Source organism: Ambystoma mexicanum, chromosome 7p (assembly GCF_040938575.1).
Source record: "Ambystoma mexicanum isolate Mex_15411 chromosome 7p, UKY_AmexF1_1, whole genome shotgun sequence".
Lineage (NCBI taxonomy): Eukaryota > Metazoa > Chordata > Amphibia > Caudata > Ambystomatidae > Ambystoma > Ambystoma mexicanum.
The window spans coordinates 588,222,656-588,237,852 of NC_090939.1; the positions used below are offsets into that span (position 1 = coordinate 588,222,656).

The 15,197-nt window shown below is 42.5% G+C and overlaps 1 protein-coding gene across 6 annotated transcripts in view; it reads left to right on the top strand.

Moving 5' to 3' along the window:
* GABRA5 (gamma-aminobutyric acid type A receptor subunit alpha5) overlaps nt 1-7,988 on the top strand; it is an 857,372-nt gene extending 849,384 nt beyond the window's left edge. For all 6 annotated transcript variants that reach the window (XM_069636596.1, XM_069636598.1, XM_069636597.1 and 3 more), the window contains one exon: nt 6,920-7,988. In XM_069636596.1, coding sequence (XP_069492697.1) covers nt 6,920-7,222 — 303 coding nt within the window. In that variant the 3' untranslated portion in view covers nt 7,223-7,988. The remainder of the gene's footprint in view (nt 1-6,919) is intronic.
* The last annotated feature ends 7,209 nt before the right edge of the window (nt 7,989-15,197 follow it).

Here is a 15,197-nt window from a genome sequence, read left to right on the forward strand (position 1 = left end):
ATCTCTTTCACTCGAATACAGCGATGCAGGTAAAGTTGAACATGAGTGGGCTACTTTCTAGTATAATTAACACCAAACGTGGCCTTAAACAAGGCTGCCTATTAGCCTCAACTCTGTTCAACTTATTCATACTTGACGTGGGAGTAGAATTAATGAATGTGATTAACAATGCTCCCAAGCTTGGTAACAAGATCATTGAATGGCTACTGTATGCTGATGATCTGGTGCTCTCTCCCAGACTCTGAGTGGGTTACAGATTCTATTGAACCAATTGGAAAACTTTGCAACAAAGAACACTCTAATGTTCAATTTGGAGAAAACACACATTTTAGAACTAGGGAAAACAAAAAAGAGCTACTCCAACCAATGTGTCTGGTCTTTACTGAATCAAATACTCACTGTGGTCAATGACTATAACTATCTTGGAGTAACGTTCAGTAGTTCTGTAGCAGATACTCCACACAAAATAAGCACATCTACAAAACTTTCTACTCTAATTTTTCAAGCCAAGGTTCTCCAAGCCAAATATGGCAAATGCTCGTGCTCTCATATTACAACATTCTTTCAACAAAAGGTAATCCCCATCATTACTTAGGGAGCAGAAACCTGGCTACCTCATAAAGAAATATATTGGGATAGAGCAGAAGCTTGGTTATGGAAATAGGTGCTAAAATGACCTATTTCTGCTCCAAACGCCTTGCTGACATTCAAATTGGGCATTTTGTCAATTAACATCCAAGTATCATGGAAGAGAAGCTGCCTATTTCGCAAATGTCTCCTGGGTCTAGCTGCCAATAACATACTAACAGTGTTGGCTAAATATCTTTTGCTATCTCCTCACACATTCTTGTTGAAATAGAGAAATAGTGTTCTCCTTGTATTACAAGAAGCTAACACCTCACTAGACCTATTGCTCAAAAATCCATCTAAATATAAGAACAATTTATACCAGCTTTATTGGCATCTTACTCAACAGAAATGCTTATCACTGGTGGATTTTGACAGATCAATCTTTGGCCATAAAAAATTCCAGCAAACAGTTGATTATCTTTTGAAATGCTCTTCATACTCAGATTCTACTGAGAAGGGAGTTAGTTCATTCTAAGTTCTCTCATTGTCGCTTCTGTAAAGACAAGGGAAAAGAAGAAACCCTAACACATCTCATAATTGAGTGTGCTGCTCTAATAACAGAAAGGAAAGTTCTATTCGGTAAAATGACTCAAACAAATTACCTTGTGCGCTCAAATGACGAATGGTGGCACAAAATATTTGCAACTGGTAACATTTCTTTAAGAATAGCTACCATGCAATTTTTAAGTTTGACACTATCTCCAGAAGAAGTATCTTCATAAGTAAGAACTCAGAGCATGTTGCTCTTTAGCAGGGTGGAAGCTGCACTCTGGGACTATTGTATTTTATCTGTATGTTATTTGTTAATCGCAAATGGTACCTTGTGTTTTTATCGTTATTGCTATTTTTAAGCATTGAAATGAGATTTTGTTTTAAGTTTTTTATCATGTGATTTTTGTTTTTGTTTTTTGTCTTGTTTTCTTGTTTTACGTATAAATTGTTTTGTTTTGAAAGGTTAATTTAAATTAGCCATCCAAAAAAAAATAATAAAAAGAAATCATCTCATTCATTCGTTCAGTGAAGAGAAAAGGAAAATGTATACTATTCTAGGGAGGCCTCATGAACAAATTGTGGGCTCCCCTGTGCTAACTGCACATGGTGCAATGTATGCTGAAGTGGGAGAACCAGTGCTTTAAGTGGGCCGGGGCCAAAAAGTGGGGCTGAGCCAGTCCCACCGCACGCAACATTGGCGGGATGCATTATCCCGTCGCGGCCGCAGCCGCGACGGGAGATGCGCCTGCCATGAAGTCAGGCTAGCTGACAGAAGTGGCAGCCAACCACAGCGATGCTGTGCCTGGCTGCCACTTCTGTCAGTCATAGTAACTGCCTCTGGTGACCCCTCGCGCGAGGGGTCATCAGAGGCAGTTACTGTTCCTTTGTTTCCCCAGGTCGCCGAGGCGTCTTTAACCCTCGGCGAACCTGGGGATTCCTCGACATATTTCGAGGTTTATAAAAGATGGCTTTAAAAGTACACATTTCAAGCCATCTTTTATAAAGCTTTGCCGACGGACAATTTTGTCCGTAGTCAAAGCTTTATAAAAGATGGCTTGAATTGTGTACTTTCAAAGCCATCTTTTATAAACCCGAAAACATGGCCTGAAAACTAGGCAAACCGTAAGGTACGCACACAAATATATATACATGTTACATATCTGTGTGCGTACCTTACTATGGTTTGTGTACTTTGCAGGCCATCTTTTCTAAATATAGAAATATGTAACATATTTCTATGTTTAGAAAAGATGGCCTGCAAAGTACACAAACCATAGTAAGGTACGCACACAGATATATAACATGTATATATATATATTTGTGTGCAGACCATTTGCGTGCTTTTTAGGCCACGCCCCTCCCAGAAGCCACGCCCCCAAATGCGGGCCCCCTCTCGATTTCTTTCCCCACTTAAAGCCCTGGGGAGAACATTTGTATCACATTCAGCAATACTGAATGTCCTCTGTACTTTTTGTGTGCTAGCGGGCATACCCTTATTTTGATTGAGAAGAGTCTGTGCAAATTGCCCCTGTGCATGGCAGGGTTCAAACTTGCTGTGTGCTATTTAGTTCGTGCTTCTACCCTAGGAGAGCCTGGTTAGTTTAAAAGCAACAGATACCAGGAGCTACTTTTGGCTCCTCACACCACCTTGTGCTTTGCAAATATGTGACATTAACTTTGAGTGTTTGAGAATGTTAATAAAGAAGAACTAGGGCACATATAGGACACGTTTAAATATATTGGATCATACACAATGGACAAAACGTTAGTGTGCATCTTATGTCAAAGTTAGATTTGCAGTGCGCTGTGTACACGCTCCTGGTTCCCCAGTGGTGGCTCCTGCCTACTTGGTGATGCCTGACACAGGAGCCGCTTTTAGCTCCTGCTCATTGAATCTTTATTTCAGATTATAACTGTTATCAAAGCAGGGACGCACACAATCTCATTCTGCGTGTGCATCTCAAGTGCACACATGAGAGGGTATGAGGGGTCCAATAGAACCTCTGTGCCACTGTCATGAGGTCGTGGAGTTAGACTGCACATGGGGTACATGATTGGCTGCCCGCTAAAGCCATAAGGAACTTCTCCAGGGCAGCCCTCTGCCAAGGCAGCCCCTCCGGCGAAGGGCCCAGGGCGGCTCCTCCAGTAGCGGCTCCACAAAGTGTCCGCAGGTGTCAGCAGGGGAAGCCAGTGAAGCTAGCAGGGATCAGACACCACCAAAACAAACTGTAAGTGTGGCATGGGTGGGGTGTAGAGCAATTACTCTACTCCAGAAAGCCCCTGCCACTCTACCATACCTTTCCATAATGCAGACTGCCAATGACTTACACCATGCACACCTAGAGAGATCCGAGGACCAACCTAATTCAAGGCTTGACTCTAAATATTGTTCTGCATAACATTCTAACATACTTGAATTACTAACTATTGCCACTCCCAGAGACAATGGTGATAATTAGCCAGCCTCACAATGAGATGATTGTAACAATGTTAGCACGTCCCACTCTTAGCTGAACGGTGAATGATAGCATATCCCACTCTTAGTTGGAATTGTGAATGTTAGCACCTCCCACTCTTAGCTGAATGGTGAATGATAGCATGTCCCACTCTTAGTTTAATTGTGAATGATAGCATGTGCCACACTTAGTTTAATTGTGAATGATAGCATGTCCCACTCTTAGTTTAATTGTGAATGATAGCATGTGCCACACTTAGTTTAATTGTGAATGATAGCATGTCCCACTCTTAGTTTAATTGTGAATGATAGCATGTGCCACACTTAGTTTAATTGTGAATGATAGCATGTCCCACTCTTAGTTTAATTGTGAATGATAGCATGTGCCACACTTAGTTTAATTGCGAATGTTAGCACCTCCCACTCTTAGCTGAACGGTGAATGATAGCATGTCCCACTCTTAGTTTAATTGTGAATGATAGCATGTCCCACTCTTAGTTTAATTGTGAATGATAGCATGTGCCACTCTTAGTTTAATTGTGAATGATAGAATGTCCCACTCTTAGTTTAATTGTGAATGTTAGCACCTCCCACTCTTAGCTGAACGGTGAATGATAGCATGTCCCACTCTTAGTTTAATTGTGAATGATAGCATGTCCCACTCTTAGTTTAATTGTGAATGATAGCATGTCCCACTCTTAGTTTAATTGTGAATGATAGCATGTCCCACTCTTAGTTTAATTGTGAATGATAGCATGTCCCACTCTTAGTTTAATTGTGAATGATAGCATGTCCCACTCTTAGTTTAATTGTGAATGATAGCATGTGCCCCACTTAGACAGAATTGTGATGAATAGCATGTGCCCTAATAGCGTCAATGTGTTAATATGGAAGCTAGACAGTATTCTCAACATCATTGTGTGTGCCCAGTGACATCAATGTGTTAAAGTTGAATCAAGAAAGTGTCACCATGTGAAAGCTGAATCTAAAAAGTGTGCCCTAATTGCGTTGCTGTGTTAATGTTGAACCTAGAGAGTGTGCTTGCCCTAATAGCGTCACTGTGTTAGAGCTGGAATTGGAAGGTGTGCCCTAATAGTGTCGCTGTGTTAAGGTTGAATCTAGAGAGTGTGCCCTAATAGCGTCACTGTGTTAGAATTAAACTTAGAAAGTGTGCCCTAGTGGCGTCAATGTGTTAAATGAACTTAGAAAGTGTGCCCCAATAGCGTCACCATGTTAAAGTTGAATCTAATAAGTGTGCCTTAAAATCGTCACTGTGTAAATGTTGAATCTAGAGTGTGCCCTAATAGCGTCACTGTGTTAAAGTTAATCTTAGAAATTGTGCCGTAATTGCGTCACTATGTTAAAGTTGAATTTAGGAAGTGTGCCCTAATAGCGTCACTGTGCTAAAGCTGAACTTAGAAAGTGTGCCCCAATAGAATCACCATGTTAAAGTTGAATCTAACAAGTGTGCCTTAAAATCGTCACTGTGTTAATGTTGAATCTAGAGTGTGCCCTAATAGCATCACTGTGTTAAAGTTGAACTTAGAAAGCATGCCCGAATAGTGTCGCTGTATTAAAGTTGAACTTAGAAAGCATACCCTAATTAGGGTCACTGTGTCAGTTAAATCTGGAAGATATTCCCAACATCAATGTGTGTACCCTAATAGCGTCACTGTGTTAAAGTTGAACTTAGAAAGTGTGCCCTATTAGCGTCACTGTGTTAAAGCTGAACTTAGAAAGTGTGCCCTATTAGCGTCACTGTGTTAAAGCTGAACTTAGAAAGCACGCCCTTGTAGCATCTCTGTGTTAATATTGAACCTAGACGGTATTCCCAACATCATTGAGTGTGCCCCAACAGCGTCACTGTCTTAAAGTTCAACCTAGAAGCATTCCCTATTAGAGTCACTGTATTAGAGTTGAATTAAGATAGTATTACCAACAGCATTGAATGTGCCCTAATAGCGTCACTGGGCCTCATTACACGGACGGCGGTGGACCAAGGTTGGTGGGGCGGTAATTCCTCCTTCCCCCATTGCCCTTCCCCATTCCCATTTTTGCCCCATCGGGCATAATGGGAATGGGGAAGGTGCTAATTACAGCACCGCAAATTGCGCTACCGTAATTAGCTCCCTGGTTCCTTTGCGGGTTGGTTTTTAATGCCTGCAAAAAGCAGGTGTTAAAGTCTCCAACCCGCAAAGGGACCTCGTAGAAAGGCGGTAAGGGTTAACGGTCACCGGTACCATTAACGGTGACCGTTAACCCTTACCGCCGTCCGTGTAATGAGGCCCCCTGTGTTAAAGTTAAATTTAGTAGGTAGATTGTACCTGATTGCATACACTTCACTGATTACCACAATATCACACTACTATGCTTACTCTCTCCTATACACCACCATTCAACTAGAACACAGCAGTACTATGACGCATTCGGTAAAGCTGTTCTCATACTAACATGACCCATCAAACCACCCATCATCCTAATAAAACACAGCTAGCTAGCACACACCGCCTAGCTTAGGCGTCGCCTAAGGCCTAACACAGCCATAACTCAGTCTGGTTGTCAACCCTCCAGACTGAACACATTCAACTGATCTCCCAAGCACCATACCTACTGCTAAGAAGCAGCTATCATACAACAACCACACTGGCTGCACACATACCTGGTGCGCCCACGCACTTTACGACTCTCTCTCTCTCTCTCTCTCAACTGACTTGAACAGCGGTACCCGAGGGCGTTCAACCTACCAGTGCCTTGAGATCATACCAATGGTACATAAGGCGCTATACAAATATAAAATAACATAACATAACATAACATATAGTAGTTATGTTCCTGGGGACTTTCACATTTACCAGGACTGCCATCAGTTGCCCAGTTACTCCCACCTTTCGGAATCAAGCGGTGAGACACTCAAGAAGATCTCACGTGACATCTCTTGAAAATGATGGTAATACTTGGGCACAAAATGGCAGCACCTGGAAAACAGTGTCAGCACCTGGCCATATGATATAATTCTGTGTCTCTTGTCTTGCAAATGCCCAGCTAATCCCTATGCAAGGGCAACAGAACCACTGGCTTTGCCAACGTGTGCGGGTTGTATAGTGCATGAATTGTTTCAGTACATTTGTGCGATTGCAAAATCCTGATACATTATTTTCGTCTTCAAATAAATGTAAAATATATTTGCGCCAAACTATGAAATGTAAAATTATATACTAACAAATATGTAAGCGCCTTAGGACACATTCAGAATAACACTTATGTATCCTTATATTAAATATCAACTCGCAAGTATGGTATACTGTTTTGATGTGTTTTCTATTTTTTCTTGATACTTTGCAGAAAAAAGAGCGCGAGTTACTCGGGAAGAAGACCATTAATGCCTTCACGGGTGGCCGCATGACGCACACGCCGAACATCCCAAAGGAACAAGCCCCCGAGGCCATCTCAAATTCAGCCTCCTCTCTGGTGAAAGCAGTGGAAGAGAAGCCCCCAGAAAGCAAAAAGACCTATAACAGTGTCAGCAAGATTGACAAAATGTCCCGGATAGTGTTCCCTGTTCTCTTTGGGACCTTTAACCTGGTGTACTGGGCCACCTATTTAAACAGAGAGCCTATCATCAAAGATTCAGGGTTGCCTAAATGAACTCAGGCGCCCGCCCGTCCTAGTCATGTGAGCCATATCTTCAAAGCCAACGAAACGTCATGGAGAAGCGTACGCCCATTGGACAGTCAAAGTGTGGGCAAAATCTTCAGGAACTGTTTGCATGTCTAATTAAATGCTCGGATTGTACTGCCTTCAGTTTGTTTTCATGTACAATCAAACAACTAACCATTTTTAGTGGAAATGGCAGTAAAATAACATTTGATTTTTCTAAAAAAACCAAAAAAAGACAGATATTTTAACTTAAGAAGAATCAGTGTATGCCACTTGCATTTTACAAAACAAATACTGGTTGCAATGATACCTATTTCAATGTAATACTTGATGAAGTTTGTGTAGCTGAAATGCACAATCAAGTATGGGAGATACAAGAGTTTTAAATCCAGTGCCCACGTGTGGGAGCAGGGCAGAGTGCTCATTATAAGGCTCCCCCATCCACAGAGAGAATGGCGCCCTGGTACCCTTGTGTCTGGTGCGCATTATAAATGAATAAACAAACCAACAAACAAATACAATAAAACAGGGGTCAAATTCCACATGTACTGCTATATTTTCACCAGAGTTTTTGGGGAAGTGATGCATGAAGTTATGAAATATTAGAAATGAAGTAGGATACATACTATCCCAAGGGCAAATAGTAACACTAAAATGAATGTCAATCCACATTAGGGTAACGCAGTGGTATTTTAGATTGTTTTTTATCGACGTAAAATAATTCTTTGAGAATAAAAGGTTTTTTAAAACTGTATTTATGTCTTAGTTTTATATGCTAAATGTGTGTACAGCTGGTTCTCAGGCGGGCTGATAAGAATAGAAGCTCCGAGCTACACATGCGATATTCCAGCATATGTTAAAAAGGTGATGCTGCGTTCCAGAAATGAAGTATTTGTGTATTATATGTTCAACCAGCAGCAGTCTCTATTGTGTACCTAGCAGTAGGGGGATGGGCGGTATCACACAGATGTAGATGATGGTATTGCCTGAGTTTTTCTACATTTCTAAGCTTCCAAAATTATTTGCCAGTGTTTTCTAACAGATAATGATCGTTGAGGATCTTATTTGGATTGTATCAATGATGTCACTCGTGATGCCATCTCTGATGTCATGTGCAAGGTCAGGGGCAGTATGTGGTAGAGTTAAGATTGGGCGGCTAAGTGAATTGGAGATGTTGGATGGCGTTTGTGCCGTTGCTTTTTGAGCATGGCGTACTTTCAACTTTCTAAGGTTCTGATAGTAATGTAGCATAGTATCTTGTGTTAGGTAGGCAGCCCTTCCCTTTCACGAATATTTTAGTGACATACTTAGGTTTTGTAATGTATAATGACATGGAAGCTGCTTGCTTGTCTGGGAAACAATGACTCCATCATTTGGCAGCAGACTGTTTTTTGTGGGTGTTCTGCTAGATGCAAACACTAAAAACAAAGGCTACATATACTTTTTTCCTCAAGTGTGTTGACATGGAGCACCCTCTAGGAATCCCTAGGGAGACTGTATCATTATAGGTCATGTAAGGAACATCCCCTGTCCTTTTAGAGGCAGTATAGGGACACATCTCTGAGCCTTGTAGAATCCATCATGAGGAATAGTTGGCCCTCTTGAAAACAAAATCTGGGGTTGCTTTAGGTCATTCAATTCTTTCAAGGCCTAGATTGACGATAGATGTTAATTTCTCCTTAGGTAGGAGATGTTGGCCCAGAAGGAGTTCTTTCCCATCCCTTCTTTACTAAGGCAAGCGAGCACCTTAAAAGGCGACCAAAGAGGAGCCTGGTATGGTTCAAGGCAACTCCTCTCTGCAGTGCTTCAAAGTATGCAAAGAGAAGGCATGGTAACAGGAAATTCTACTTTGTACTGATTGGCTCTTCTGAAGCACCCATCATGGCCTACAGCATCCTAGTGAAGTGTCCCAGCATCTCATTAGCCTGGGAGTGCTAGGAGGTGGATAAGATGTAGCTTACCCCACTATCCTTCCCCATTGATTTCACACAAGATGAAGTGAAGTTGGAAACCCAGTAAGAAAAATCATTTTTTAGGAACACATCTTTTGTTAAAACTCCTAGATCTGATAGTCTGCATGGACTATTGATCTGAGTAACTGGTTACATAGTAAACTACTACCAGAAAGAACCAGTCTATGAAAGACATAGGCAAGGTACTGGGGAACCATACTGTTTATCTGACCCTATCAAAAGGCATCCCAACATCTAGTAGTGGAACTGGGGTATTTCTCACCTGTTCGTGGCTTGGCTGACAGTTGACAAGTTGGTAAGGTCTAGCAAGGATCCTCTCTGTGGATTCCAATGTGAGGGAAATTGAAGTGAGGGTTTAACCCCTTCAATGTTTTACTCACTCTTAGAAGTCCTGCCAAAGGCATCTGATGAGGGAACAACATTAAGAATGGCGCCGTGAGCTGGGGCATCACCGGCCTCCGTTTGGCTTCATATTCTACCTCTAGAAGTTCACTGTGCATGAGGTACCCACCAGGTAAATACTGTGTTTGTGAGTGGTTTTTCAATAGGACTGGGACCATGCTTACTGGAGAAAATCTTCAAGTGTCTAACCTGCCAGGGCCTTCGTCATCCACCAAGTCTTCAACTCCAGGAAGCTCGTTTAGGGCAGATATCATAGTACATTATGTCTGTTCGGCTTCCCCCGTGGCAATTGTCGGACAGTATGCATTGTCTGTCTCTGGCTGAGCCCCTGTCCTTCTGTTAGGGGCTTTGGGCAGCTCATGTGCTGTAGGATCTCACAGTGGAGCAGACTACCCCATGACCAGGTGATTATGAATAAACTAACATAAATGATCTTCACAATCATGCTAGCAATACACGTTTGGTAACAGCTAATCAAAATATGGGGCTTCAATTGACTGCATCAATACCCCCTTATACCAGAACCAAAGGATTCATGACATAGGCTTGTTTCACACACTGAAGCCCGTGAGTTGTTTTCCTTTGCATTATCTTACCATATTGAATTTGTTGCCCTGTATCTACTTTAGATAGCTCATTTTCACAGCCCATCTCCCTCCAAATCATGGAGGTATGTGCTTCTCAATACAATATCTGTACCTGGCTATGCATTGGAGATGCACAACCTACTTACCATATATATATTGCACTTATTAGCACTCTTGGAAACAATTGTGAAAATACTGCTAATAAACAGAATTTAGAATAAATAAGTGTGCACTGCTACCCCACCTTATCAGGTGCCATAACGGTAGGCTCTGAAATTTAAAATATAGATAAGGCAATAGAACAAATAGAGGTGGATTCACAATTATATTTAAATCAACACTCACTATTCAATTTTCTATGTACGCCCACACCACCGGATGTGATATTTTCAGTGTTAAAATGTTTCTGCCTAAAGCTCTTCAGTTACTTGTTCTATACTGCTCCCCCTTCTGCTCCAAAATACCTCAGAATCTTACAGAAGAGTTTCTAAAACTTATTCTACCCAGCCTTATTCCATAGGAAAAAAAACGTTATTTATTTGATACTTTAATTTAGTTTATGAGGACATTGCCGATTCTGCTGCCCATGACCTTTGGTCTGCCATGAAGGACTTGTGTTTTCCGCAACATTTTATTTCCCTACATATTATGGAGGTAATATTTTAGACCGGATCCTGTATAGAAATGTTACCAATGCTAATGTCCAGGGCAGAAGCTTAAATTGGTCAGAACATTGCTGCATTCATTTGATCTGATGATTCCCATTTTCTAGAAAAAAAATCACAGAATGTCATCCTTGTATAATCAAAACCATAGATGTGTGATAAGCAAGTGCAGGACTAAATGAGCTGATTGATATGTAAAATACCTCTATTACCGCAAAATTGGAATTGGATGCACCCAAAATTACCAGGAATGTGAGCCTCATGAAAACACACAATAACAGGTTCTTCCAGGAGTGAACATCACTTAAAACCTGCATTCCCAGCCTCAGAGAGATAATGGCAAAGGGATCTGACACTGACCAAAAGTCTGTAATTAAAGATCTTTGAAAGAATTTCAAAACACAGATATTAACAGGCAAACACTATTACAATGCTCGGATAGCTAAAGTGGCAAACCCATCAAAAATGCTTTTTAAATGTTTGACTAAGATATGATAACCCAGTAAGCCCTCATTAGGGCCACTACAATCCAAAGAACACTGCAGAGAGCTACAGAGTTTCTTGACAAAAAAAATCAGACGTATTTGCAAAGATATTAAAAGCGATCTACCCGCTCCAGTATCCGGTGACTATATGTTTCAAACTGTGTTTACATTGGCCAGATTTATGTTTCATTTAGTAATGCCTCATAATATCATCTGAATTGTATATATAAACATATAAGCTATACAAGTACTCACCGCCCCTTGCTTCAATCCGGACCAAACTATGCCAGTTTAGTTGAAGTTGTCTGAGTTTGCAAATCCTGCCTTTGCTCTTTGATCCAGCTCTCAGGTACTGCGGGACAGGACAATCGTCCGCGACAGGACAGTAGCCACAACTCTGCCCACAAAGGGAGGAAGAAGAAAATTCCAGTGCAGCAGGACTCAGGGCACAGCAAAGAAGGCGGGAAAACCATCCACAGCAACCGTCAACAGGATGTAGTGATGCAGGGACCACACAGGCTTGCAGCGTGATGCACTCTCCTAGTTCACGACCCAGAAGAGCTAAGCCTTTTGGCTGGAGAGTGTTGAGAACCACATCTAGGGATTCCAAAAGTTTCAAGCCTCAACTCGAAATGGCGATGCTCCTATGTTATGTCCAGGGACAGAGCTGGTCAGTTCACTGGACAGCACAGGAACACTTCCGAGTAGGCTCTTTTGGTGTGAAATCAGGAGATGCCAAGAGTAGTTGTTCCCACTACTCAGGGTCAAAGCACTCTTGTAGGCTTTCTAAGATCTATACCGAAGCAGGGGTCCGACGGAACAACAGCGGGCTCAGGGTGCCAAACCTTCCAGCTCGTCTCTGATGGGTCCACTTGCCTGCTTCAGCTCACAGGATACTTGGCTTCCTTCGGTAGGTCAAGATGAACCACTGTAGATTGACCTGGAATTGATGCAGGGCCCCTTATCTTATCCAAAGTTCGATGGGTGATTGAATCTGCACAACCAATAGAAGATCTGCTCCCTTGCATGCATGCCAGTTATGATCCAATCATGGTCCACTGTGGTCTGCATTTATTCATTCACACCAGACATCCTGGCACCAGTAGTGTGGAATGGGACAAGATAGTCCCAACCAACATCCTGGGCTCTAGCACACATGACATACAGTCGCGAAAGATGCGGTTGTCGTGGGAGGCTGCATGCCCAAATACGGAAGTCCCGGGTCAACTCTACCTGGGGGAAGGCCAAAGGACAGAACAAAAGACTGAGTAGCACAGCCATTTTCAGCACTGGCCACAGCCATGAGCCATCTGTGGTAAACGCAGTATGGGTCAATAAAAAGTAGTTAAAATACCAGAAGAGTAACCTTCTGGCCTAGGCACAATTGTACATTCAACAACAAATCCTTAGAGAGTGACTGGGGCCATGAAACAAAAAGGAACCCAGTGCATGGTACAGTAATGTACTTTACGCACTGATAAAAGTTACAAAGAAATGGAACAAAGTAAAAGACTAAGGGAAACATAGTTTCCAGGTACTGACAGCCTGAAGGACTTTTCAGTTTCCTGATAACAAACGAGCAAAAGCCCAGAGGAGTGCATCTGTCAGGTCATGATAGCCAAAGTAAAGCAAAAAGTCTGGGGGGTCCATAATATGGATGGAACATTGCATTAAGAGAAATCTTTCCTAACATGACTGCTGGCTCATTCAAAGCAGGCTCATATTACCACATACATTTGATCAGTGATAGATGTTCCTTTTGCCTCTAGTGGGCTTGCTTCTGTTCAGCCACTTCAGCTATTTGGATCTTTGTATCATAGGCAAAGTGTCTTTTTATCTGCTGATCTAGTTGCTCAGATTGATGGTGCAAAATAGGTTAGGTGGATCTGTGTGTTTTGGACGCGGCATCATTGTTCACAAAACCATTTTTGTTGCAGCCTAAATCTACAAATCCATGCCCCCCAACCTTCAATACATCCCCAACCTCCCCCACTTAACTTTTCCATGTCTGCTTTCGTTTTGCCCTTACGACATCAGCTCTGTCCCTCTCACACGGAACGGATCTGACTCCGCAGGGTATGCTTTTCTCTTTTTTTTCATTTCCTGTACCCCGCCTCAAGACACCCCCCCAACCTCTGCTCCCCATGTTCAGTTGTGATTACCAAATTTGATCGATTTTAAAAGAAGGTTATTATAGGGGAAAATATTAACATGACTAAGGTGGCCATAATAGGAAGATGTACGTCAGTTTATGTCAAGACTCAATCCAGCTACCTCAGAGACAGACCAGGGATGCAGAGTCAGGAGACGTTGGAGACATAGCTCTGTGTGTAAAATAAAGAGGAGTCTTTGTTGGCCTAGCATCAAGGGTGCTATTTTGAGGAATATTTGTAAGGCACAAGGAGAGGCAGGTGGATAAGCTATTTACTTAAGACACATTTCTCTTAGATTAAAGAAGAAGAAAACATTTGCAAGAGCCAAGCATTGGACAATTAACAATGGATAAGGTCTTTACAAGATGGAGTGAGCAAGTCTCTAGAGGTCAGGAGGAGCAAGAAGACACAGTGGGCCTCATTACGACCCTGGCGGAACGGGTTAAACGGCACCGTAAAAAGCTGCGGCGTCGTTCAACCCGTTCCGCCACATTACGAGGTCCCCTCGCGGGACACGTTAAGCACGCCTGGGAAAACCAGGCGTGCATACCGGGTCCCGCGAGGGGAAGAGGGAGCAAACAACGGGCCATCTCGTAACGGCCCGTTGTTTACTCCCTCTCCCATTCCCATTCAGCCCTATGGGGGCTGAAATGGGAATGGGGATGAACCGTGTCCGTGTCCTCGAGTGAGGAATCACCGGGCCATCCGAACTCGGAATGGTCCGGTAAGTCCTCATTCCGAGGACACGGACACGGACACGGATGCGGTTTTGCCAGCAGCCATGCCGCCAATAGCGGCATGGCTACCGGCATACCTCGTAATGAGGCCCAGTATCAGTAACTCAAATAGCAGTAAACAGGAGGTTGAAAATGACAAATTTGTGGACTCTTGACACGTGATTCAAAAGTCAGAAACAAGGAGTATTCATTAAGTTTTGGATGAAGATAGTGATGTGCGTACACTCGCTCAAATGTTCCAGAACAGAGAAAAGACTACAAGTTCAACTACAGATGGGAAACTTTGGCTTATGGCCGGACTGATGAGAGATGATGGATTAATTGGGAATGTGGGGAGTAATCTGACGTGACACAGGCACCAGGGTTTCATTTTGCTTACGTGCTACTAACAAGCCGAAAGTCCAAATTTGGGTTAGATTGCCAACCAATCAGGCGGCCTATGGGGTAACATACCATACAATGTTGCATAGACCAATCCGCTGCCATTTTCTTTGCTATAATAAGTATTATACATATTTAGAGATACGAGGCGTGCCTTAAGGGGCAGCCAAAGAAGTACTAACCCATATGAATACCATAGGTACATATGTTCCTTTAACCAGTCCTTCCCGTCCATAGATTTTGCAGTTTGTCATGTAGGATGACTTCATAGATGATCCATATTGGGGTATATAACCTCTCTATAATCAAGTTTGTGTGTGAGTGTGCGAACATCAGTCCTTTGTTCTTCAGTTTGGCCTGCTTTATTAAATTGAGAATAAAGTAGTATTTTGCCATATTTTCTGAATCCGTCCGGTTATTTGGTCTGAGATCTTCATTGGTAATTCCATCTAGCACAAGAGATGCTTCACGGTGCTAGAGCACATTTTGGTATCAGTGCGGATGGTTCAAGCCTAATCGACCTAGGCCCAGATCTAGATCTTCCGACGTTTGGCTGCTTCCGCCATTAGCCAGAAGACTG